This window comes from Hemicordylus capensis, chromosome 4 (genome assembly GCF_027244095.1).
Source record: "Hemicordylus capensis ecotype Gifberg chromosome 4, rHemCap1.1.pri, whole genome shotgun sequence".
NCBI lineage: Eukaryota > Metazoa > Chordata > Lepidosauria > Squamata > Cordylidae > Hemicordylus > Hemicordylus capensis.
The window spans coordinates 100,292,952-100,319,549 of record NC_069660.1 but is presented as its reverse complement, the minus strand read 5'-3'; the positions used below and the strand labels follow the sequence as shown (position 1 = coordinate 100,319,549).

At 40.4% G+C, this 26,598-nt stretch overlaps 1 protein-coding gene across 5 annotated transcripts in view; it reads right to left on the bottom strand.

Annotated features, from left to right (window-relative positions):
* Nucleotides 1-584: 584 nt before the first annotated feature.
* The window catches only part of HOOK1 (hook microtubule tethering protein 1), a 58,057-nt gene continuing 32,043 nt past the window's right edge, over nt 585-26,598 (bottom strand). For all 5 annotated transcript variants that reach the window (XM_053249271.1, XM_053249276.1, XM_053249275.1 and 2 more), the window contains 16 exons: nt 26,014-26,076; nt 24,830-24,913; nt 21,838-22,004; nt 20,134-20,274; nt 16,952-17,153; nt 14,641-14,751; nt 12,761-12,848; nt 12,615-12,675; nt 11,929-12,069; nt 10,949-11,042; nt 10,063-10,097; nt 8,962-9,044; nt 8,398-8,498; nt 7,967-8,068; nt 6,901-6,969; nt 585-6,334 (listed from right to left, as the gene is read on the bottom strand). In XM_053249271.1, the coding sequence (XP_053105246.1) occupies nt 6,164-6,334; nt 6,901-6,969; nt 7,967-8,068; nt 8,398-8,498; nt 8,962-9,044; nt 10,063-10,097; nt 10,949-11,042; nt 11,929-12,069; nt 12,615-12,675; nt 12,761-12,848; nt 14,641-14,751; nt 16,952-17,153; nt 20,134-20,274; nt 21,838-22,004; nt 24,830-24,913; nt 26,014-26,076 (1,713 nt within the window). In that variant the 3' untranslated portion in view covers nt 585-6,163. The remainder of the gene's footprint in view (nt 6,335-6,900; nt 6,970-7,966; nt 8,069-8,397; nt 8,499-8,961; nt 9,045-10,062; nt 10,098-10,948; nt 11,043-11,928; nt 12,070-12,614; nt 12,676-12,760; nt 12,849-14,640; nt 14,752-16,951; nt 17,154-20,133; nt 20,275-21,837; nt 22,005-24,829; nt 24,914-26,013; nt 26,077-26,598) is intronic.

Genomic DNA, 26,598 nt, shown 5'->3' with positions numbered 1-26,598 from the left:
TTTCCTTTCTGTCCTTCATTAATCAAAACAGAAACCAACTTTACTAGTATGTTTACTCAGAAGTAATCCCCATAATATTCTATGGGCTTACTCCCCATGCAAGAGTTTCAGTCTGATGCACAGTATGAGCCTTTCTACAAGAGAGTTTGTTGTGGTAGGATTGGTGGGTTTGTGCACTTAATTTTATTCAAAGTGACTGAGGGCTGTGTAAATACTCAAGCATCCACCACAGCATCACCCACCATGACTGCCAAGCAGAGGGAGCCAAGCAGAGCAAGTTATTCTTTTTCCTCCCATTTAGGAATATTTTGAAGAAATCCTTTCTTTGGGTAAAATGAAAAGTATGGCAAATGTAAATGCAGGGCCCAGTTGCTGGAATGAAGCAACATTAAAATATTCAGTTGTATTCTAATTTTGTCTTTCATGAAAGGAAGGCAATGGGCTTTGCATGCGGGGGGGGGGTCCACTCCTCCTCCCCCTGTAGCCCCCATGTCTTAGGGCTGGACTGCAAGGAGTATGCACTGGCCTTGACAAGGTGATAGATCAGAGCTATAGTGCAATATATAAAACAGCCAAAGATCATAAACGGATGTCAAAAGTTTTTATGTGAATATAAAAGAATATTTCTCAAAGAGCGTAAAACCATGTATACAAATTAGTGCAAATTCTTTTCTCCATTTCTCAGTAATCTATTTGCTTTGTACAAACATAGACATGTACACTTTACAAAGATTAGACTCCCAACATCTAATTGGAAAAAAATAAATCAGACCTACTGCTTATCCTTACTAAAGGAAAATATTAGTATTGCTCACAATTGTGTGGTCCCAAGTAAATGGTTATCGCAGAAAAACAGAACACTTTTACTTATTTCATATTCACAAAAGTAGTGTTAATGTTGGGACATTTCATTAATTCCAAGTCTTTAGTTGGATAACACAGAAATCTAAAGCAAACACAAGAAAGGTCATGACTTTAAAATAAGCAAATCACATTTTTCATAATTAACCATGGTGTCAGTTCATAAGAGCTTATCTAATCAAAACCACTACTAAAGAAAACAGTCTGCTATACACAACTTGGGTTTTCACATCGTCTCCACTGAAGAGAATGGATGTTTGCATGGCAGAAGTTCTTGGTGGGTTTTGCCAATGATTACCAAGCCTCTGTGCAACTCACCAAGCACTAATCTAGCCAAAACCCACTAAAATATTACTATAAGGCTTGTTGGAGCAATGCTTGTAAGTTGTGCTCCACTTCTGGTGGGCATTTATCATCAATGAAACACAGCTCTTGAAGAGTTATAAAAAAAGGAGCAGGGGCTACTTTCAGCTTTTTAAAATTGGGGAGGACACATTTAACAAGTGCATCTGCCTCTTTTCTTAAATCAATACGATTTTTATGTGATACAAATATTATTGGAAAGGGGAAGTACGTGCACCCACCTTGATACCACTTGCACACAATAGTTTATAGGGTTTACACAGATAGATTAGTTGGCTGACAATGTGTCACACATTCAAGGTGGATGCGCATGTGTGGTTTGCGAACCAGCCAAGAACCTGTCCTCAATGGCAGCACACATTCAGCTGTGCATAATCACCGCTCCACTGCTAGTGCCATTATTCTCAAAGGCACTAGTGGTAGAGCAGCGATTGTGCACAGTTAAGTGTGCACAGAGCCTCCCCCACCTCTTCTGCCAGCAAGGACAGCTCTTGGCTGGATGGAAGCCACACACATGCAACCCTCTTCCAGGATGCTGCAGGGTATGTCAGTTGTTCTCTGCATTATGCCTACATTAAACACAATTCCACATTAAGTGGAAAACTGAAAATAAATTACATACAGACTCATTCATAGCTAAACTATTAACTATATTTTTAAAATCACGTTTTCAGAAAATTTAGAAAGGAATTCCAGTTCATCTTAGCTTTATTACTTTCTCTATCAACTTAATAGCAAAGGGAGGGGTAAAACTCTGAATTCAATTGCTGGTGATCAAAATATTTGATTATTACTACTCACAGGAGGTAGTTCAAGATTAAAACAAAACTACGGTCACATCAAGTAACTTCAGTGGCCAAATGTTACTGCATAAAAATGCTCTGCCCATCAGCTTAAGTTTTTATTATGAGCAATGATTCACAATAAAGAATGAGACACTAGGACACACCTAAGACATTCAATTCAATCAAAAACACACACACATTTGTGTAGGCTAAATCGACCCATCTAAGAGCTGTGGTCGTTCATGCACAGTCTGGCCAGTCTGTGTGCAGGATTACCTTCAAAGAGAGGAGGAAGGTAAGAGCATAGACCTCCTACAGGGCCAATACTCTCTCTCTCGTTTTAGAGTAATCCTTGTGGAGTGCAGTATTCTAAAAGAATGAACTATAAAGTAAGGAAAATGACAATGTTTTAAACAAATTCTGGCCAAACTAGGCATGGCTATTATTTTGGTAAAAGCTTTCTAAAGTTAAATGGAAAATTTTCACCAGGTTCTATTTTGTGCCTATTCTTTTCTGGAATCAAATGGAGCAATGCCAAACTACTATGACATTTAAACTAATGATTTTAATGCCATATGTTTTCCAACCCTTTGGTTTGGAGGTAAGCAATATCCAGATATTTACCCAGGAGAGTTGAATCTGCCAGTACCTAACTACTGGTCTGTGCAGCTCAAGTTAGCCAAGACTCAGATTGCAATCCTTTGCATATTTACTCAAAAGCAAGTCCTATTGTGCTCAATGGGGCTTATTCCCAAGTAAATGTGCAGAGGATGGCAGCCTAAGTCTTTATTTAGTTGAGTCAAATCTTTATTGCTTTTGGCCAAAGGCCATTGACGTTAACATTTATTTATTCAAAATGGCTTACATGATGCACAGTGTTGCAGGGTGTTAGGAACATAGGGAGTTGCCATGTACCGAGTCAGACCTTTTGTCCATCTAGGTCAGTATTGTCTACCCAGACTGGCAGCAGCTTCTCCAGGGTTGCAGGCAGCCCTATCTTTAAGATGCCAGGGAGGGAACTTGGAACCTTCTGCTCTTCCCAGAGCGGCCCTATTCCCTAAGGGGAATATCTTACAGTGCTCACATACAGTGTGTAGTCGCCCATTCAAATGCAACTAGGGCAGAACCTGCTTAGCAAAGGGGACAATTCATGCTTGCTACCACAAAACCAGCTCTCCTCCCATTGTTCAAAGCAGTGGTTCTGCAAGTAGTGCTTTCATAGTTTTCCTCATTATCATCCATAGGGAAACCTACAGTAGCCCTGCTTGTACAATCAGTGCTTCAAAACAGCACTGGGGCTGCCTTAAAAGTACACAGCAACCCTGGTGAGCATTGTTACAGCTCTGTAATACTGCTCAACACGTAAGTCAATATTTGTATCCCACTTTTTCAACAAGCGGAGGTTGGTCATTACTAATTTAAGTCCTATTCCTTTCAAAAGGACTTAATTACAACTAAACTTTAGTCAGATTGGGGCTTTGGTGTTGACATTCCAAAATTTGTAGGATAAATTAGACAGAAAGCACAATCAATTAAAGCCACTGAAGAAGTCTACTGTGCTTGTGAAACCTCATTTATGGAGACAATAGCTACTCATTGAAGTTAGCGCGATACTTGGTTACAAGAATATACTAGAGTATCAAAACACTAAGCATCCCCAAAAAAACCCACCCACTAAGCATCATGCTACAACATCTGCATTATTAGACATTTCTTCTTATCAGTTCAGACCAAGCAAAGAACTAACAAAAACACAAACCAGCAAGTTCAGCAAACAGTATGACCTCAAACCCAAGAGATCATACTGGTAGAGATCAGAAACATGGAAACTTTAAAACCAGAACTTGAAAGACTGTGAAGGCTCTGACAGTAGCACACTTAAACAATTTAACTGCTGGTATTAAATGTGGTAGGTGATTTGTTACCTAAATATTTAACATTAAATATAAAATTTAGAATTGAATTAAATGCTAAACAGAAGCATGTAATACTGCAGTTACAACACCACATATTTGAGGCCAGAATGAATAAAATACAAACATTGTATATTCTGAACTTTAGTTCCAGATTATGTTAGTATTCTGTGCCCAGCCAAAAAAAGAAACTCAACGTAAAATTACAGACCTCATTTGATTGGAAGATAAAAATCATGGTTGCATTACATTTCAGTTACAAATACGCACACACACACACACACTGGCCCATTCAAATTATTTTGGATGCTCACATTTCTTTTTAAATAGTAAGTCCACCTTCAAATCAAACATGCATTCTACCCTGAGAACATGCACCCACACATGCTTGTTGTGCCTGGGATTACCGTTTCAGGCTGCCCCATATTGTGCCTTGATTTATTTTTTTAAAAGTGCAGTTGAACCTTAGAGATAAACTAGTTAATTTGTGCATTAAACTTCCATAGGCAACAGCCTACTCCATCTGTTGCAGAAAGCAGACAGAATGCACAAACAATTGTGATGATCTCCCCTGCTGGTTTTGATCTCTAAACTATTGTGATATGAATTATATCAAAAATGTCAACAGCAATATTTTATATCAAAATTAAGAAGCATTTTATACAGCTTTTAAATCAACAGTAGGGGGTTCTTGCTCCTAGGTTACTTATTCCAGTCTAATGTACGAAGCTGTTAGTCTGGGAAAAGTATGCAAAAACAAATGGGTGACTATCTGCTGTAAGCACTTATTCATACATTTCTTCCATGATATGACAATCTAGCTGTACTATTTTTCATACTTTCATGTCATCATGTTATTAGCATAAGACATGATCCTGTCCCTGTCCACATCAAAAGAGAATCCTGGGGCCAGGTGCACCACCACAATTACGTTTACCCTCAGCCCTCAGATCAGCATGTGTGCTGAATCTTCCCCTCACTATATTACAATAGAACATTTCTGTATGAGCAGAATTATTACATGGCAAGGAAAGCCTCCCCCTTCCCAGCCTGCCACACCACTGAGATCACAGTAACTAAAACAGAATTGTGGAATAGTCAAAAGCTATGTTCTAAATAACATGCAGATCTGAGCAAGAATTAGTTCTACAACATTTTAAAATGCTGCAAAAGCCTTATGGATAAAAAGACTCAACTTTTTTTAAAATGAACATACATCAATTGACTTCAAAATATACAGATATTTTAGCTTTGGTGAATTTGTCAGACAGCATCAAGAATGGTGCTAGCAGCGCAAGAGAAAGTTACCACAAGCCATTTTCTCCTTCAGCCTCTCCTTTCTGCAGTCCTCAGAGGAGGGGGGGGACACACTGCCCAAGCAAGCTTCCACATGTGGAAGGTGTATCCACCCGGTTACTCCCCAAGCCCTATTCCCCTCAGTAGCCACCAAATGCCACTTTCCACATGGTTACAGAAGATCCCTCAAACCTTGGCAACAGCTTTTCAGGCAACTCTGGGGATTGCAGAGAAGAAGGGAAGAACAAGATGACACACTGTTAGGTTAGCACTGCTCTGGATGTGGCCAACCATTGTCTATAGAAGGAAATATCTTCATTTCACCTGTATTAAACCTTGATCAAGTAGTTATTACAACACGGATCCCCCTTCCCGTTAAGTAACTTTCTCCATGGTGCATGAAGCACAGGACTGCAGCCTCAGAAGTCAAGTCTTGAAGTCGGTGAATCATTTTGGTTACAGGCAAAAGCCCCTCATATCATAAATGTTCAATAAATAGATTATGGGTTTTCTGGTTTGGTTACTGTTAGGAGTAACAAAAGGACGGCAGAGGGGGAATATACTCCTCTTTGTGGAGCATGCTATTAATAAAAACATACTCCCATTAAAAATCAGTAATCATCCTAGCCAAAAAAAAAATTAAATAGAATTTTAAATATTGTGCCAGTTTTGGTGTTTATATGCACCAAATATGAAGACAAAATTTAAACCCTTTAGACTTGTACAGTACCTTCAACATGTACCTCAAAACCCTCACATCTATTTTTTGAGATTAGATGTTCATATAATCAGATGGCCAAATAAACATTTCTCAGCATAACAAACGAGTCTCATGTGTAAAATAACGGATGCCCAGCACCACAAAATCCTCCTTAGTCAGATAGTTTAAAACAGAAGTTACAAAATAATTTAAGGACACTTTAGTGCATGAATATCCTCTGTGGTTTAATCTGATGCTGCAGCAGGTACTTTAACAGAGAGATTCCTTCGGGTGTTGGTGACGTGACGTTGCTGTGCAAGGAAAGAGCGCCCAGCGAGGCCAGAACCAGCATCCTTGTACGCAGTGCTCCCACTTAAGAGTCTGGATTCCATGCCCAATTTATGAAATGCTAAGCTCTGGAATGAAGCAAAATAAGCAGCTTAGATGCAGGATTCTCCTCTATTTTATCCAGAAACCCTTATGATATTGTGCAAGAGTTCAGATTCCTAGTATTATCCAAGAGTACTGATAGGTATCTCTAATCTGTATTTGGCATGGTATACAATTAACAGGAAATGAGATGTATCATAGTTCCATAATTTTTTTACACTACCTGAATTCAATGGCACAATTTGTTATCCTTTTTAATACCACACAAATAGTTAATAAATGTGTCAGAGGAGTACAAACATCTGAGGAGCAGCATTTAGCACGCTACTAGTACTTAATGAATGTTAAATACTGGTTGCAGAAGCAGAAGACGTGGAACATTGCTATTCTGCTCTTGCATAGCTGAGACAATCTAAAAGCATGAAATAATTGATTTCAAGAAATTAACAGTTTTCAAATTTCAATAGTTAGTGCATGTTTTGACTCCTGAGAAATATTAATTTGATATATGTTCGTGTTCTCTCTCTCTCTCTCTCTCTCTCTCGCTCTCTCTTTCTCTCTCTCTCTCACACACACATATACTTCAGCTCACCTTGTTATACCATGCAGACACAATTAACTTTTCTTCATGGTCATGTAACTTGGCCAATTTACATTCTCCCTAGGAAGAATATATAAGAGAAGGGGAAAGGAAATTCTATGGTTATCAACACTGAAAGCTAAGAAGCTAAGTGATCAATGTCAGCATTGTTTTCTAGGATAAGCCACATATCTTAATAGCCCTGAGGCTATTCACACGATGGGGGCGAAATCGGGCTAGTGGAGGCTAGTCCGATTTCGCCCCATCGTGTGAACCACCGGGCTCGGATGTGAGCCCAGTGGTTCCTAGGCGGGTAACCCACCTAAGTACCCTGCCCTAAAACCAGGTTTGGGGAGCGAGTGCTCCGCAAACCTAGTTTTTAAGATCGTGAGTAGCTGCGCCGTGGCTCCGCATCGCGGCTACTCACAAGGCGACCCCCGGAGGGGAGGCAAAAATCCACCTCACGGCTCTGGGGGTCTTGCCAGCATACCGTGTGCGCTCGCTTGGCCCCCGTTCCCCCCAGCCCCCGCCGGCTCCGTCACAGAGCTGGCTCGTGTGGGTGGCCGATCCGGATGCCCAGGGCTCCCGCCCAGATCGTCTGCAGGGTGAGCGGGCTTAGCCCGCTCTCCCTGCTCAGCTCACCAAACCGGGTCACACCGATCGTGGGACCCGGCTCCCTGTGTGCTGAATTCATAGGGCTGTATCCAAAGTAAGCAGAAGGAAACTAGCTTCTATCGCTGTTTTCCAAATGTTTGTGTGAAAGAGTCCATTACTATACTATAACAATACTGTAACAGACAGCTCCTATAGCGGTTCTCTTGGCTCTACAAGATGTTTTGCAAGAGAAAAACATAGCTGTATTCAGTTTCACTGAAAGTGAAAGTTGTAAGACAGTCCCTTCCATGAGTGAAAAGCAAATTCAATGTGAATATAATGGATTTGGATGAAATCTCATTATTTCTCTGTGGCGATAACGCAGCATGTTCCAATCCTCTCTAGCCCACACATGGCAGTTCTTTTAAAATAAAATTAGTTACAACTTCCAGATGGACAATAAAATGTTATTGTTATTTTTTACCTCAAGTACTTCAATTCTTTTGTCTTTCTCAGTCAGCTGCTTTCTGAGTAACATGATTTCAGCAGATGCTGGGTTTAATTTGGGGTCTAATGTTTTTATCACCTGCACAAAAGATGAACATAAAGAGTGTTTCATAGCTGTATGTCTTAGCCAATACAAGTAGTAGTAAGAAGTAAGATAAGCAACATGCATTAGATCAAATTCCACAATATTTGCCAGTCTGATTTTCAGTCTGGCTGAAAATGCTAAAATTGTATTAAAAGCATTTTGTGACAATTCATAACACTGCTGGATGGAAACAGAAACAAAATTAAGAAATCTCACAAGATATAGCATTAATCCTCTTTTAGATATGATGGGGCAGATATAAGAGGATTGCAGCTCCAGATTTAAAAAATAAATTACTGGTACTATGAAAACACAACACTCACACTTCTTGCTTTTTCCAAGTACATCTTGTATCTTTCTTCCATTGATTTCATATCTTCATCCTTCTTGTGCAAAGCTGCTTCTAGTTCTTCTATTCTTTGTGCTATTTTGCAGAAAAACCTCATTGAATTATCAAATAGGTCTTAAATAAGCCTGAAACAGTTAACCAACTGCATCAAGACCATTCATGGCTGCAGTATGAATAGCCTGCACTTTCTGGTGATTACTACCAAATGGCGGCCATGGGACAAGGAAAGCCTCTTCTTCTAAGCTGCTACTTTCCCCGGTCCTCAACCCCAGTGTGGTTCTCAGGAAACGCTGGCATAATAGTCTTTCACATATTGTAATTAACCATTTAATATTTAAAGAGTGGTTAAATTCTGAGAGCAAAAACAAAGTGGGCAAATTCTTCCATTTACTTTCTCGCAGCATTTCATTGATTGGTGTGCAACAAAACAGACATAGATGGCTTAGTGTCTCTCAGCAGCTAAAGTCGGCATTAAATAGAAACAATCTAATAGAACAATATATCTAGCCAACAGTCACAGTCACATCAAGTCACTTACTATTTTGGTTTAGATCTGGCTGGAGGTCTGCAAGAAGAGCCTCCTTCTTCTGCAATTCATCATGCACTTCACTCAACTTTTCCCTGTAAGTTTCAGAATGAAGTCAGATGACATTAGGATTTCATATTCCCATTAACCCATATCAACTGCATTCATGCTAGTACTTGCCTTATTATAACGGTAGTTTCTGACATCGAAATTACCTTGTGATTTGCATAGTGGAGATTGCATAGCTGCACTTAAAATTGAATTTGTGGAATTGCACTCTAGCACTCTTGTGTAAACGTTCCGTTTAAAACATAGGAGGCACATCACAGGTTGTGCAAGCATGCTTGTGGTTGCGTAAGCTCCAGACTTAGCACAACTAACTAGTGCAACAGCTTTGAACTAAGGCAATGCCCTTTTGCAGGTGCTTCATTAGTGCCATGGTTCTTAAAATTATGAACCATCATTGTGAAGAAGAACTCAGTTAATTTCTGGGGCTCTGGAATGCACTTCCTATTAAAATCAGTTTCTTCATCTATGGATGTTTTTAACGAGTCCCTTAAGATACACCTGTATTCTCAGACTTAAAATTAATTTTAATTGGTTTTATGACATGATTGTTTTAATCATTTTATTCTGTTTTTACATTGTATTTTAACTTGTGCATCCCTAGGTGGTGTACATATGTCAGGTGGTATAGAAATATTATAGATAGATAACGCCTTAGAATTATATGTAAATTCCAAATAAAAATACATAAGATTTTACAGCGGAGATGTTGAACGCTAAAGACATTCAATGGCTTTAACAACAGAAAAGATTCAGTGACAAATATTTTAGGCATTATCTATAAACAGAGCTAAAAACAGAAAGTTCTGAGAAAAGAACTTTGTCTCTATACCCCAATCTACCAACAACAACTTTGTTGGTATACTGAGAGAACCTTTTCACTTCTGATAACAGCATCATTTCCTTTCTCTCTTCTGCATTTTCAACAACAAAAAACAACAACAACCCCAAAACAAAATAGCACCAACAGGCAAAGTCATGAGGTTCTCGCTTTCTCTCTAACATACATATTGTACACTACATATACAGAGATTAAGTTTAACTTACATATGTGCTGCTATCTTCTGCTTCAGCTTGCTCGACTATAAAAATAAGTTAAATGGATTATAAACATATTAAACCTGAAGACTACATATATGCGGTATCTGGGTTCTTGACATGGACCAGTACCAATGCAAAAGAGAAAATACTGGAGAGCAATTTAGTAGTTTATGATTACTTCTAGCAATGTAATGTTTGTGGACACACACATCCTGCCGTGACAGATGTTTTGGGCAAAAGAAGCTATATATCAAATGCATTATCATTTCTTTCTCAGTACTGCTCATAACTGCCCTGCGAGTGTTGTGAAATGATCTGAAATGGACTCATATTTTAAAAGGTTTGCTTGTTAGGGGTACCGCACCCTGCCTGCTGTTTCAAAGCCCTCCCCTAGTTATTCCTGAACAATGGCTAGTTTTTATGGTGGCATCAAGCCACTGCTTACACACACATTTGATTTTTTTCCCCCCGGCAAAATGCAAAAAACGTTTACTGTAAATCAAATACTTAGTAACAAAATCATGATTCTAGGACAAGAAAACACTAAGACCGTGGTTCCCAAACCTTTCCTTTATGCAGATTACTACATTGTCATTGAAAGCTTTTGCAGACCACCACATAAGCAAGCTGTTTTAAACGTTTTCACCATAGCCTATGGCTGATGGGAGTCAAGCATATATCAAAGGGTATTAAAAACACAGCTATTTCTATTAATTTACTATGCTCCCTGTACATTTGTCAGAGTACATTTATCTGCAGTAGGCCTACCAGTGGGGAAAAGACAACACTTACCTAATGAAAAGGCTGATTATCATTCCATTATTTCCCACCTCCCTCCCCACAGTTGGAAACCTTGCATTAAGACATCATTGGAAGTATCACTAATACCTACCCCTTCACCTTCTGTCTTTGACTCTTGCTCCTGCAAGGTCTTCTGGAGGTCCTCAACCTGCTGCTGCAACTCTCCAACACGCTCCTTGCTCAGCCTATTGAGAACAATGTTTTTGCTTTCTTCTCAAAACAATACAATTACATATATCTAACAGAACTACATATGAAAAGTAAGATGGTCATTCTTTTGTAGAAAAACAGTAATTGTACAGAAGGTTTGTGCTTGACAGAAACAATGCAAGCTATCGGTACTTAGGGAAGGAACACCTTTGGAAGATTTATTAATTACTTAATGGCCTGGTGCACACAATCATTCAAATATAGATTCAATGTCATCTACCAATATTATGTGGTTGTGTGAACCCACACCAAGGTGGTTTATGGCCGAAGATGTATCCAGGTTTCCTGCTTTGGTGTTAATCATGCTAATGTTGGAAACCCACATTAAACCTAGATTTGAACAATTGTGTGAACTAGAGATGTGCATGAACCGAGGTTCATGCACTGGTTCGGTGTCAAACCAGTTTGGACAAGGTCTGAACCAGTTTGGCACCACGGGAAGGGGTTATCTTTAGCTATTCATGCAATAGAAGGAAGTCTGCTTCCCATGTTAATTATTCTCAGCATATGATCTGCATATCAATTGACTCCAAAATGTCAATTTTGTGCACCGCCCAGAGCCTTTGACTGGGGCAGTCTATAAATGAAATAAATAAAATAAAATAAAGGAAGATGTAATCCAATGACTAAAGTCTAGATTTCAAGTGTTCAAGAAGAAAAGCCATCTGTTCTTGCAGATTCAACAATTATTTTTGTTTTAGTCCTTTTTTGGTGGCATTTTCACACAGACATTTTGTCTTTTTACCTTGCACATTTTGCTATGATTCTACTACCTTCATTTTTTTCATACTGATTTCCCCCAAAAATATATTTTCAAAAAATATTGTTCAATAAACTTTGTATTGGGGGTGGGGGACTCACCTGTTTTCTGTTTCTAGTTCATTTATTGCCCGATGCTTTTGTTCTAGCTTCTCCTGAAGTTCCACAATTCGTTCATTTTCTGACCCCTCTTGTTGCAAGTGGAGCATCTTGTTTTCATGCTGTAGCCGAATAAACATTTCTCTGAGGTTCAAAAACAAAGTTTATAATAGAAGTGTTTTTCAACAAATATTAGCTATATTAATACCTTTTTGTGTTTTTAAAGATGCGGAACTGGGCATCCCATGTTAATAATGTACAATTATTAAATATAGTTTTTAGAAATTTCAGATTATATTCTTCTAGTTTCACTCTAACACAAAAGTCTTGGATCATAAAACTTGTTAACACATCCAGACAGACTTTTACATGCACTGTAAGCCTTTAACATTTCTCACTTTCAAGGGCAGACTAATAATACGATCATTCACCATTTCACACAGTTATTTCTAAGTGGGGAGCACAACAGAATCAAAGAAACATCTTGAGTGGGGGGGAAGGAGCGGGGAAACAGAATAGATACTAAAATAATCTATGGATATTATATTTTTAAGCATATTGTTGTGAACAAAAAGCAGACATAAGATACACAGTTTTAATTTTTTTTAAAAAAAGCTTTTTATAAAGAACACTCCCATTCTATTATCAATTACAAAAAAATCTCATGGGTTAGGAGGGTCTTTTCTTACCTATATTCTACAGGCAGGATTTCAGCAGCAAGATTTTCATGACTTTTCACAGCAGATGCATCTGAAAACACAATCAAGTAACAGTAAGGATATATCCACTTAACAAAGAAAAGGCCATACAGAAGATAAAATAACCTAAAACATACCTGCTTGGTTCAGGTGATCCTGTTGCATTTGTGAACACCTGAGCTCTTCATTGGTCTCTTTAAGTGCATCCCGCTGTACTATCAATCTCTGGAAATAAAATGATGCTTAGCTGTTATAGAAAAAGTTGAACTAGATCTATTCTTGCCTATGTCCTATGCAAGTTTAAAACTCTTTCCCTTCCCCCTCAAAATGGCACTCCTGGTCAATACTAGCTAATGTTATAATATTTAACAGAGATTTAGAGATGAGTTCTCTCATATAAGTCTCTGCATTAAAATCATCACCAGGCATTAAGATGTTCGGATTCAGGCCTGCTCCAACCAAGGTTGCCATCCACGAGGAGCAGTGTCTTCTTGGTGTGGCACCTCACTTATGGAATGCTTCTCAGAGGACATTTACTGGGTCAGCTCACTGACATGTTTTTCAAAGACATTAAGGAGTGCTTCTCCTAATCACTGAGAAGAGCTTCGGGGCGGTCTGTGGGGACAGCGGGTTACACTTACCCTCCATGCAGACAATCGCCCATGTGTCCCCGGGAGAGCAGACTGCCTGCCCAGACAACCGCAGGCTACTCCCTGCAGCTCCGCAAGTCGGTTGAGTAGGGAAGCTCCGTAGCACATTGCCTCACCGCCCCCCCCCCCGGAGCTCGAATAATGCACCGCACAAGTGCGCAGGGCATTATTGGGATCCCCCTCCCCCCCTGAATGTGCCATTCCCCCCCACCCACTCCCAGTCTGCAAGCAGCTGAAGCTGACACGCGATCAAAAAAAGGGTCGTGGGGAAGCTGCTTGCGGGGTTTGCTGCCGCACAGCTGCTCGGATTGGGCCTGATCCCGGCAGTTTACACACGCATGCAGAACCAGGCTGGGCTCTTTGGCTTTTCTGTTTCAACAGGCCTTCAGCAGATAATTTTAGTTTCTTCAGTTCCTTGCTGTTTAAAAATGCTCTCATGCTGTTGCTATTTTTAATTTCACTGATGGAAGCAATCATTCTTGTTGTTGCAAGGCTGATACAGGCTCATCAGGTGAGCCGCCCAAAATGAATAAAATTCATATTTAGTAGTAGTATGAAACCTGCTTAATATCTACATGTTTAAATAAGATTCAGGGATGATAACTCCTAATCAGTCCTATGCCCCTGTGACTTTCAAGAATGTTATGCTGCCACAAGAATCCTAGGAGGTTTTCCTCTTCCTCCCTCATAACAGCATAGTGCCTGCTTCTCCCACGAAAGAGTCAGAGACACAGAAACCAAAACTGCCCCTCAGCCTAACAGCCTTTTGTGGTGGAGTTGTGAACTCCTAGTTTTGGCAACTGTTCTTTCCCACTACAACCCCTGCACGGCATTGGGTACCACTCAGGAGAGGCCCACAACCCTCAGGAGCATCATTTCAGAGGGTGTGAAGAGCTATGATGGGCAGGAGGGCCTAAAACCCCTGATGTGGAGTGCATGGATGGCTACTTGGATCAGAGCCAACATTTTTGGTGAGGAGAAAAACAAACACAGTGAGCATCATCCTAAACATAAATCCCGGCTTTTGACTGAAAAATCTGCTACTGGCTAAACTACTGTTCAAGAACTCTTTGATACTGCAGCTTAACAACTACTTGATATTTAAGAGCTCATAAATCAATATACAGTCTACTTCAAGCAAGTGGTATATTCACTGTGTTTAGCAAGCTTTATTTTAATGCTATTAAATCCCTACTTTAAGCTGCACAGGACTGATTTTTAGTCTGCATAGAGTCCAGTCCCTTGAGATCCAAAGGTTTGCATTCCCTTGTACCAACAGAGAATAGTTCTAGAGCAAGGCATTCCTTTGTCTATCTTACAGCCTATATATTTTAAGACAGTACTTTCATTACACTCTGAAGTCTTACCTCTTTCTCTTTTATTAATGCTTCATGCTTTTCTTCCAGTCGCTTCAGTTCAAATGCCAAGGTATCAGCTCTTTTGGATTCTTCAGAGAGTTTGTTATGAAGTTCTTGTACCTTGTTTGAAAAGGAAAACATGATCATTTTAATGGTTTCCAGAACTCGTTAATTTAAAGCAAACTGGGAGGGATCACCGTCATTTAATGAAAATGTCTTCAAAAGTTCTGATAAACAGTTTTGCACGCCTTTGAACAACATCCCGAATAGTATTCAAATGTCACAAACATGTACTAACTTGGCAAAGATGGATCTTTTAAGTAATGGCTCTCTAATATTTAGTAAGGGGATAACAACTGTCCCTGTTCAACTCAGCATAGGATTCCTCCAGTGGATGTTGCGGATATCTTCCTTGTGTTCTTTTTTAGTCCTTGAGCCACTTTGGGACAGAAAGGTACCTTCTAATTCCTTTTGCTATGTAAACTACTTTGAGAACATTTTTTAAAAGTGGTATATAATAATTTTGTTCTAATCTGATCATTAATTATTGGCCACAAATTGCCATTTCAAATTTCAGATGTATTCCTAATTACCTTTTGCGTTAGCCGCCATCACTGGGTGAGTGGGTGACAAAATCGCAAATGCGATTCAATGTAAGCAAGTTAAAGTGATGCATATAGGGGCAAATAACCCCAAATTCACATATAGACTGATGGGGTCTGAGCTGTCAGTGACTGACCAGGAGATATCTTGGGGTCATGGTGGACAGCTCGTTGAACGTGTCAACTCAAGTGCACAGCATCTGTGAAAAAGGCAAATTCCATGCTAGAGATCATGAGGAAGAGGATTAAAAATGAAACTGCTAATATTATAATGCCCTTATACAAATCTATGGTGTGGACACATTTGGAAGACTGTATGGAGTTCTGATCATGTATCTTAAGAAGGACATAGTAGAACTAGAAAAGGTGCAGAAGAGGGCAACCAAGATGATCAGGGGCCTGGAGCACCTTCCTTATGAGGCAAGGCTATAGGATCTGGGGCTTTTTAGGTTGGAAAAAGGGTGACTACAGGGAGATATGATTTAGGTACATAAAATTATGCATGGAGTAGAGAGTGTGGACAGAGGGAATTTTTTCTCCCTTTTTCACAATCTTAGAACCAGGGGTCATCCCATGAAACTGAAAGCCGGGAAATTTAGGATAAAACGAAGTGCTTTTTTAACACAGTGCGTAATCAAACTATGGAATTAATTCTCTGCCACACGATGTGGTGATGGCCACTAGCTTGGATGGCTCCAAAAGGTGCTTAGAGAAATGCACGGAGGACAGGTCTATCAATGGCTACTAGTCTGGTGGCTATAGGCCACCTCCAGCTTCAGAGGCAAGATCCCTCTAAATACCAGTTTCAAAGGAGCAGCAGCAAGAGAGAGGATATGCCCTCACTTCTTGCTGGTGGGCTTCTCAGAGGCATCTGATGGGTCACTGTATGAAACAGGATGCTGGAGTAGATAGGCCTTGGGCCTGAACCTGCAGGGCTGTTCTTTTCACATTTAGGGTGCATCATATCTTGGGTGGAAGGGGGAGGTGTCTGTGTACACAAAAGTGTCAAAGTGAACATGAAGTCTACATATGCCATAGAGTACATACTTCTGGACTGTTGAAAAAGAAGAAGAAAGTCCAGAAACAGTGGCTAACATCCTGTCTGTGTGCCAGAACAAAGCATTCCCATTACACAGAGCTTCACAGCAGGGGAAACTGCACTGATGACACAATTGGGGGTGGGTGAGATTTTTGCCAATCTCTTCTTTCCCCAGAAGCGCTTGCACTACCTGAAAATATAACCCTGAGGACTGTATGACCATCAGGTGGTACAGGGAACCTCTGTGGAAAAGGAGAGATCAGCAAAAATGCTCCCCACCCTTGCAAAATCAGCACTGTCGAGCTCAGGAAGCTCTCAGCAGTGGGGGCACTTCTTCCTGGCATGCAGATACATGGTTAAGCAGGATGTCAGCTGGGGTGTATACCATATTGAGGTGATTTTATTCTTCCTTGCATGCAGCCGAAGAGAACTTCTGGCCCTACCATACATTGACAAATACTTCCTTTGGAATAAAACAACAACATGCCGCCCGAGTTCAAATCCCCATTCAGCCATGAAACTCACTGGATGACTCTAGGCCAGTCACATAACTCTCAGCCTAACCTACTTCACAGGGTTGTTGTGAGCATAAAAACAACAATGTACGCCTCTCTGGGCTCCTTGGAGAAAGAGTGGGATATAAATGTAAAAATAAATAAAATAAAAGCTAATTTCTTACCTGCCTTTTATACGTTTCTAGCTGTGCACGGGCTGCATTTGCTTTCTTCAGCTCTTCCTCTAGGCTAACTGTATTGTGCATATACATCATATTGGTTTCTTGCAGAGATTTCACCTGTCTGCGAAAGTCATTCAGGTCCTCCAGTTTTTTACGATACACCTCAACCGTTGATTCCAGCTTGTTTGTCTTATCTGCAAGTGTCCTGTAGCAGCAAAAGTGGTTTTCTTACTCCAAGACAATGACCAGACAAACCATTATGGTAGTTCTCTTTTCCAAAAGCACAGCACTAATAACTTTCAGAGAACAAAACTAAAAGTGTGGAATCAGAACTACTTTGTTATATATTCATTCCTTTAGAGGGTTGTTTCTCACAGATGGAGTTGATGCAGACTAACTTCCTAGCTGAAATAGCTGAATAAGGCACTTGGTTTCTCCTGTGAATAAGGCACAGGAGGGGTTAGGCTTTTTATTGTTTGGATATTACGGAATAGTACTGCTTTTAGAGACAATTTCTCTGGAATCAGAGGTCTGATCTCTGACCCCTCATCCTTGCATAACATATTGGCAGGGTCAACATCACCTCCCTACCTTCCCCACCCCAAACACCAGCTCCAGCCACGAGTTTCACATGGATGTCACAGCACAATGGAAAAGACCGCCGGACCGGTCCGGAGGTCCGGGGGCATTTAACTTTAAGGGGGTGGTGGTAGTACTTACCCCCACCCCCCGCTGCTCTTCCCCCTCTGGCGCTGGTGTGTTTTAAAATCTTCCTGGGGTGGCAGAGTTCTTCTCTGCCGCCACTGCCCCTGGGGCGGAACTCTGCCGCCCCTGCCCCCATCGTTGTCAACCCAAGCCTTCAAAGGAGTACAGCCAGTGGCGCGACGTATGCGGCACGCGCGCCGTTATGTATGCTGTGCACGCGCGCCAGTGGCGGACACAAGTGCGCGCGCTGCGCAGGGCGCATGCACGCCGCTGACTGTACTCCTTTGAAGGCTTGGGTTGACAACGACGGGGGCAGGGACGGCAGAGAGGAACTCTGCTGCCCCAGGAAGATTTTAAAACACACCAGCGCCGGAGGGGGAAGAGCGGAGGGGGGGGAGTACTACCCCCCCCCTTAAAGCTACATGCCCCCCAGTGCCGGACCACGCCTCCGTGGTTCCATGCACATCCCTAAGCTCCAGTCATGGCGACACTAGCAACAGAGGGCCCTAATCCCTCCACTAATAGTCAGCTAGGGAAAAGGAGACTGAAACCCTTTCTTCTCCTCAGTGACTATTTTGCAGCAGAAGCTCCTGCTCAGGGCACACTTGCCCCCACCCCCATGAATGTCAATGTAGTGTTATAGCCCTCTTCTGGTTTTCTGAGCTGTCTAAATTGTGGAGATTACTTGGATTAGTTTTTCATAGTGATGCCAGAACTCTGGAACTATTCCACCCTGCTAACTGGGCAAAGAGGCACCTTTTTAATGTGGTGATTCTCTTTAGTGGGGGGAGAGCAACTGGCCTTATCCATCCCCAGCACAGCATGTCTCCAATGGCTGTTGTTGATGTCTATCTTATGTTTCTTTTTAGATTGTGAGCCCTTTGGGGAAAGGAAGCCATCGTATTTATTTCTCTATGTAAACCGCTTTGGGAAATTTTGTTGAAAAGTGGTATATACAGGTGAAACTCGGAAAATTAGAATATCGTGCAAAAGTCCATTAATTTCAGTAATGCAAATTAAAAGGTGAAACTGATATATGAGACAGATGCATTACATGCAAAGCGAGATAAGTCAAGCCTTAATTTGTTATAATTGTGATGATCATGGCGTACAGCTCATGAAAACCCCAAATCCACAATCCCAGAAAATTAGAATATTACATGGAACCATGTAATATTGTTGTTTTTCAGAAGGAGGAGGGGTTTTTTCTCCCTTTGTTGCTGAGTTGAGATTCTCCTCCTGCCTCTGGCTTAGCTTTGCAACTTATTGTATTTGACTTTTCAAGTTTGTTTTTAATTGTTGTCTTTTAATATTTTGATACATAAATAAAATTGGTTGCATCCTAAACTTGTCCTTCTGCTTGCTGAAGGAAACTTGTTCTTAAGGAAGGGTCCTTGTATAAGTGCAACTCTCCTTACGTAGGTGAAAGGCATTTCTGATGATGGGATAGCACTCTTCAAAAGACTAGACTGAGGACTGGAGAAGGAGAGCTGGTCTTGTGGTAGCAAGCATGACGTGTCCCCTTAGCTAAGCAGGGTCTGCCCTGGTTGCATATAAATGGGAGACTTGATGTGTGTGAGCACTGTATGATATTCCCCTTAGGGGATGGAGCAACTCTGGGAAGAGCAGAAGGTTCCAAGTTCCCTCCCTGGCATCTCCAAGATACGGCCTAGAGAGATTCCGACCTGCAACCTCAAAGAAGCCACTGCCAATCTCGGTAGACAATACTGACCTAGATGGACCTATGGTCTGACTTAGTATATGGCAGCTTCCTATGTTCCTATGACTTGGGAAGCCTGGATAGTCAAAGTCATACTGCAACACTGAAGTGGAATCAGTATGTTGTGTATTGTTTCTTCTACATAAAGACATTCGCGGCACCACTCAACACACAGTATAAATAAACTGGTAGCCCAATCCTAGCATGCTTACTTGAAAGCAAGTCCCATTGTGTTAAATGGGGCTTACTCTTGGGTTATTTGGGCACAGGACTGCAGCCTAATCATACACCGAGTTCCATGTAGTTCACTGTTGTGTAATATAATGAAAGGAAACACTTCATCAGTTGCTATTTGCATGAAGATATACAAATACAAACCCATGATACTAACTATATTTCCTGCAGGTTGTTTGCATTTTTCACACTAGGACATTAAGTATAACCTGCTCCAAAATAATACATATTAAATCATACCTATATTGCTCTCCACTCATCCCAGCATTTTAAAATTTTGCTCCTTAACATTGGTTTGCTTATTCTAACTTTAATACTGCAGAATTTTAGCACTTCTGTTGGGAACCTATAGTGTGAGTAACTTGTGGTTAGAGTGTTGGACTACGACCGGGAAGACCCGAGTTTGAATCCCCATTCAACCATGAAGCTCACTGGGTGACTCTGGGCCAGTCATGTATCTCTCAGACTAACCTACCTCACAGGGCTGTTGTAAGGATAAAAATGTAATACATACATACATACATACCTAAGAACATCAATTTCATCTTTCAGGGCCCTAGATTCTTCTGCCAGACAGGTCAGTTCATCATTCCGATGCTGAAGCTCAACCAATTGTTTCTCAAGCTCCTCACAATGAACACGATAATCATCTTTTGCACCTTCAAGTCTTTGCATTTTAAAGAATGGATTAGAAAAAAGGTTTTATTGTTAGGCACTTCTTTAAACACTAGACATTTATATTCATTTTCAGTACTGAAAGTTTATTTTACACCTGAAACAGGAGAACAAAAATATTTTTTAAAGCTTTATAGAAGAGTGATACAGGTGGACTTCGTCATCTACAGGCCTGGCACCCACGGTTTCGTGTATTTATTACTTATTTATTTATCATATTCTTATACCGCCTTATATGTAAATCTCTAGGCGGTGTCTGCAGTTGATCCTCATGTGCACCAGACTTCAGTATATGCAGTACAACAAAGGGTTAGGAACCACAGGTACATGGTTTCTAGGTGGCCAGAAAGGATCTCAGAGGTCATTTCTGGCCACCATTTTGCTTAAAGGAGCCATTTTATGGCTCTTCTGTTAATTTTTTTAAAAAATCATGATTTTTCATGGAAAATCCCTGAAATTAGGGGTTTTAGAGGGCATTGTTGGACAGCTGGAGACCTGCAGAGATGGTACAGCACTTCATTTCTCTGGTTCCTGCCATTTTTTTCACCTTTTTTTGGCCTACAGGAACCTAACTTCCTAACTCCCCTTGCCTCACTGCCTCATTACCCGCAGATACTGGAGGGAACGGAACCACTGTGGATAACGAGGTCCACCTGTATTTGCATGAGGCAAGAAGCAACTAAATCCTAATATGCATAAATACTTTTCCAGGAAGAGAAATGTAGATCTAAAGCAAGGTTGCACTGTCCAATCACTGCATTTTAAAATGTATCTTTGAATTTAGCCTTTTTCTAGTATACTGAATTTGTTTATTAATTTAAATAGATAAAGAGAAAGCAACCAAGAGTGTATTCAAACTAAACCCATTAAGGTTTTTTTAAAAATAGACACAGATTACAATAATTAATAGCAGCAGAAATACCCCAGATCCACACTAATTGACTAATTCAGGAGCAAAAACAGAGAGCCTGACTAGCTCTCCAATGGCCTGATGGAAGATTTATACACAGCAACTAAGTACACACACAGTAGCTTGACAAACCTCTCTGCAAAATGCCCTCGAAAGCTTAGGAGTGACTGCTAAAACAAGGCTGCATTGCATGTTGTCACACAGGGATCCATGCATAGGTGCAGAGCCCTAAACAAGATAACATAATCCAGCCGGAACATAATTCTGATTCAGTAAGTTATGACTAAGTCCCACTGGAATTAATGGCATTTCAATTAGTCAGGTCTCATTTATTTCAGTAAAGTTTAGTCATGACTAACAAAGCTATCTTCACAACTGAGCACGGTAATATGGGGGAAAGCATATCCTTAGGTATGCTGGACCCAGACTATTCTGGGCAATAACTAGTGCTTTGAATTAAGTCCAGAAAGACACAGGAAACAAGTGCAGCTGAAACCAAAATGGACTAATACTAACATTAATTTATTTCTACTAATAACTGGGAAAAGAGTTCTGCAGGCCAGCTGTACATAGGGAGGGTTACAGAAAAATCTCCAAGAAGTTCCTGGGATTGAAAAAGGGCTAACATAGGTTGCTAATCCATACCTGAAGTTTTCTTCTTGCAGTTGTTCCACTTGCAACTGTGCATGGAAATACTTTTTCGCAACTGCAGTATTTGTATCATCAAGAGAACCATCTAACTGGTCCAATCTGTCATTCATGACCTCATTTTCAGACATTAAACTGCTCTTTTCCTCTTGAAGGGCAGCCACCTATAGACAGAAAATATACTTCAGACTTACAGGTTCAACAAAACACCTATAAAAGATATAGCTATCCAGCTACTGGCTAAATAGAACCTCTCCAAGAAGAGTAGATTACTTACCCTACTCAAATAATCTTAAATATCATAGATGGCATGTAGCTTAGGGGGCAAAAATTGTATATATTTTAAATGGTCACATTAGCTACAGTATCTTGTATTAAATGATAATGACTGACATCCAGTGCAACGTTTGGAGGCAGAGCAGGAGCTGTGTTCTCACAGAGAGGCTCCTTCAAAGCTCAGCCAGCATGTTGGCTGTACAGCCCTCAGGGACATGTTGCTAGAAGTCAAAATGTACTTCTGGAGGGAGGGGAGAGCAGTGAAAATCGCTCCCCCCTCTTCCCCTGTGCGCACACTCTGCTGCTTAGCAACATGCTGGCTGAGCTCCAAAGCAGGCTTTCTGAAGCTCCTGCCCCACCCTCTAGATGTTGCACTGGATGTCAGCCAGCTTTTCTCCATGTACATGATTGTACATTAAATTTGGAAGATGATTTCTACTTTAGGATGGCCTCAGAGTATGGTCTGCTTGTTATGACCTACGGTTAAAACAATAAAAGCACCTATCTGTCAAGGTAATATCTTCAATTCATAGGAAGGCTTTCCCCTCACCTTGAACAATCAGCCTATGTTAAAACTCTCCAAGGGAGGTGGTGAAAAAAACCCTTGTGAAGTAAGTCATGACTAACTTGTTTCAGTGATTTCAGTGGTACTAGCTAGTCTGTATGTTGGAAAATCTGCATGTCAAGTGACTATTTCTCTCCCAGTTGCAGCTCTTTAGAGTTTTAGAACAATATATAAAGGCATCAGTCAAGTATTTTTTTTAAAAAATACGACATTTATATACCGCTTTTCAACTAAGTTCCCAAAGCGGTTTACACACGCGCACACACTGGAACTTCCATGGGCAGACGCAACATACTTCTGCATACCAGCTACTGAGGACAAAAAAACAAGGAAAGGTCACTGCCTTCATGTTCTTCTTGCAAATATCTAGAAGCATGTAGCGTGTTGCTGCTGGAAACAGAATGTTAAATTGGATGGACTCTGATCCGATCTGGCAAAGCAGGTTTTTTTCTCACCTTACATAATAGCACAAGAATTGCCTTGCTGGATCAGTCCGAAGTCCATCTAGATAATGTTTCCAAATTACAATGGAAACAGAAATAAAATTAAAAATGGTATGGGGAAGCCATAATTAACAGGGATAAAATACTCCCCAGTGTGTGTACTGAAGACACAAGAGCAGTACGGTGCTAACATTCAGCTATGTATAGTTTGGGCAAAAAGCAATTCCAGGCACCATAAGTCAGTAGCAGTTAAAAACAGAACAAAACTAGATTGCATCATATATAGAAGAACATGCATTTTGCAATTATTTAAAGAGCGTTACTAGCTAAGAAATGGTAACACAAGTATATTAACAGGAATAAAAGAGCCATGGATTAAAAGGACAGTGCCTTTAAGCTTTTTCTAGTGAAAGCCACTGAGTTAATTTCAATATCATATCAAACGTCAGAGAATGTCACATGTTAGTTCATTGGTACTTGGATGCAATGTGCTCTTGTGTTACTTATGTTACTTTCCCTGAAACAAAAAGAAACCTACCTTTCTTAAATTCTTGTAAAGTATGATGGGAGACAGACCTTATAAGTGAATTTATTAAACGTTAGTTTAAGCAAGATGTAACATTTTTTCTTGCTTTTCAAGTAAAAATTCATATTAAGTATATCAGCACATCATAGTGGTATTAATATCAAACTATTCCAATAATTTTTTACATCTCTTAGATTGGACACACTTCAAAACAGACATACATATAAAGACCACTGATCTTATGCATGTTTATTAAGAAGCAAGTATTAAGTTCATCAGGTTCCATCTAATTGGATTTCATCTAGGGATGTGCAAAACATTTCCACGTAGAAACGTTTCAACTCAAAATGGCAGTTTCAACCTCAAAACAAAACCATCCTGTTTTGATTCAAAACGTTTTGAGCACCCTTTTGGAGGCCTGTATTTCCCTTGCTGATTGGTTTTCTGGCACTGGCTTGCAATCCTATGGGGGTTTGGGGGAAAGGTTGAAAATGTGTTAAAAATCATCTGCTTGCCCATTTCTTTTGTGGGTTAGGTGGTAGGTAGCACCCATCATGCCCTGCCACCCAACCCACTTTGGTGTCCCTAGGAGCCACCCATCAGGAACAATTCGGTGTTTCGAATTGCTCCCATTGTTCCCTAAGGCCAAAACATTTCAAATTTTGTTCTGTTGAAACAACCGGTTTGACTGCTGTTTCGATGAATCCTTTTGGCTGTCTGTGTTTTGGTTCGAGCTTGAAACCAAATGCAAAGTCAATTTTATGCACATCTCTAGTTTCATCCAATAAGAAGCAGAGATGCACTTATTAATGCTTATATTGTGTGTAGAGTCTCTCAGTAATAGCTGAGCCATACCAAATTTTCTGTTGTCTGTAAAGGGAATATGTTTCTACAGGCTTTTGCCTATATTTTGTAGTGCATCAAAAATCACCCGAAGCAAAAATGTCAGTTTTAAAAATTAATATAATGGTATTGTCTAGTCAACAACATATTCCATAACTCAGAAAAGCAGCAGAACAGAGATGTAAATAATGTAAAGAGCCTTTATAGTAATCACCAGTTCGGTAAGTGAACACCAGGGGCCATGAAAACAACTGTTTGAAGGAAATAAGATTTCAGGAACAAATCAATGAGCCTCTTTCTAAAAAGCAGTTTGTGGGAGGGGGGATGCATGCTTACCTGCAGGTCTAGTTCTTCACATCTCTGCTTCAGCTCTTCTTTTTCTGCTAATACTTCATTAAGCTCTTCCAGTGCTTTTTTCAGCTTTAAAATGTTGAAGTTTTCATTTTCAGTTATTTAGTAACATACAGAAGAATAGTGTGTTTCTTGATCAAATACTGAGCACCTAGCAGCCCCCCACTTTGGAAACTATGTCCAGGTTTTGAGAAAGACAAAGAATGCAGAATAAATACAGGTTCTTAGAAGCATACTTCTTTTAATTATTTAGTTTATTTCTAAATTTAACTGTATAGAAGTACAGGCAAACCTCGTTGCTCACAGGGGTTCCATTCCTCGCCTACTACTATGAGTAACGAAACTGCGAGTGACAAGGCATTGTGTCTACGGAAAAGGGCGGGGTTAGGTTCATGCACAAAAAATGTTTTTAAAACATCAAAAAAACCTAGTGAAAAACGGGGAATGGGAAACTACTGTACCATGCTCTGCAGGGTCTCCTTGTGCCCATCAATGACTCCCCAAACCGCAAAATGCCCCCCGAACCATGAAAGATTGCAGGAAAATGCTTGGTTTTTTAAAAGAAATGAGCCCAAAAAAGCACCCACCCCCCAAGTGCTGTACTGTGCTCCACGGGGTCTCCTTGTGCCCAGCAATGCCCCACAAGCTAAGAAATGCCCCTCCAAACCACAAAAAATAGCAGGAAAACATCCTTGATTTTTTAAAGAAACAAGCCACAAAATGGCATCTGGAAGTGACCTCCGCGGTCACTTCCAGCCCTCTAGGAATTGTGGATACTTGGGTTTTAACCCTGCGGATATTGAAAACAGGCGGCACCGCAAATAGCAGTTCCACGAGTAACGAGGTATTCCTACACAGTAATCAAATCTGCCTCCTGTGAAAGCCTACCTATTCACAACATTTGATATTTTTCACCATGCTTGTACTGGGATATTCAGCATCACTATATACGGAAGGTCTTCATGCTGTGAGAAAACCGAAATAGGCCTTGCCTTGCGGGGCATGGTTTTGGCAATTCTCACTTCTTTCAGACAACCTCCCATTCCATGGCTTTGTGGCCAGTCAGAAATGTCACTGATGCACACAGCGGTAAGTTTACGGGCCGGAAATCAAAGTAGAAGATCATTAAAGGTTGCTACAAACACTACTTTATTATGCATTTCAATTACCTGTTGTTCCAGGTCACCAGGTAAATCGCTTGCAACAAAGCCAAGTATTTCTTTGCTCATTAACTGCAATAACAAAAAACATTTAAACACCTTTGATATATTCATCTATACTGTAAAATAGGTGTCTGAAACCTAGACCCAGCTGACAGTGCTCAAAAAGTCAAAGCTAGAATGAAATCCTGTTAGCAGCTGACATCCAACAAAGTGTGGGTGACTCTAGAACACGCCTGCTCAACTTAGGCCCCCCAGATGCTTTTGGACTACAACTCCCATAATCCCCAGGCACAGTGGCCAATAGCCAGGGATTTTGGGAGTTGTAGGCCAACATCTGCAGGAGGGCCGAAGTTGAGCAGCCCTGCTCTAGAACAACTAGTGTGGGGGAGCAAAGAGGTGACAAAGAACATTAACAGGGGAACAAGGATTTTGCTATACATTCAATATAGTAATTAATTAGATAGGGTATTTTATTTATCATATTTATATACTGCCTGATGTGTGTATCTCTAGGCGGTGTACATAATTTAAAATACAAGAAATATAAAACAAAACAATTTTTCAAATTAAAACAAACAGTTAAATTAATTT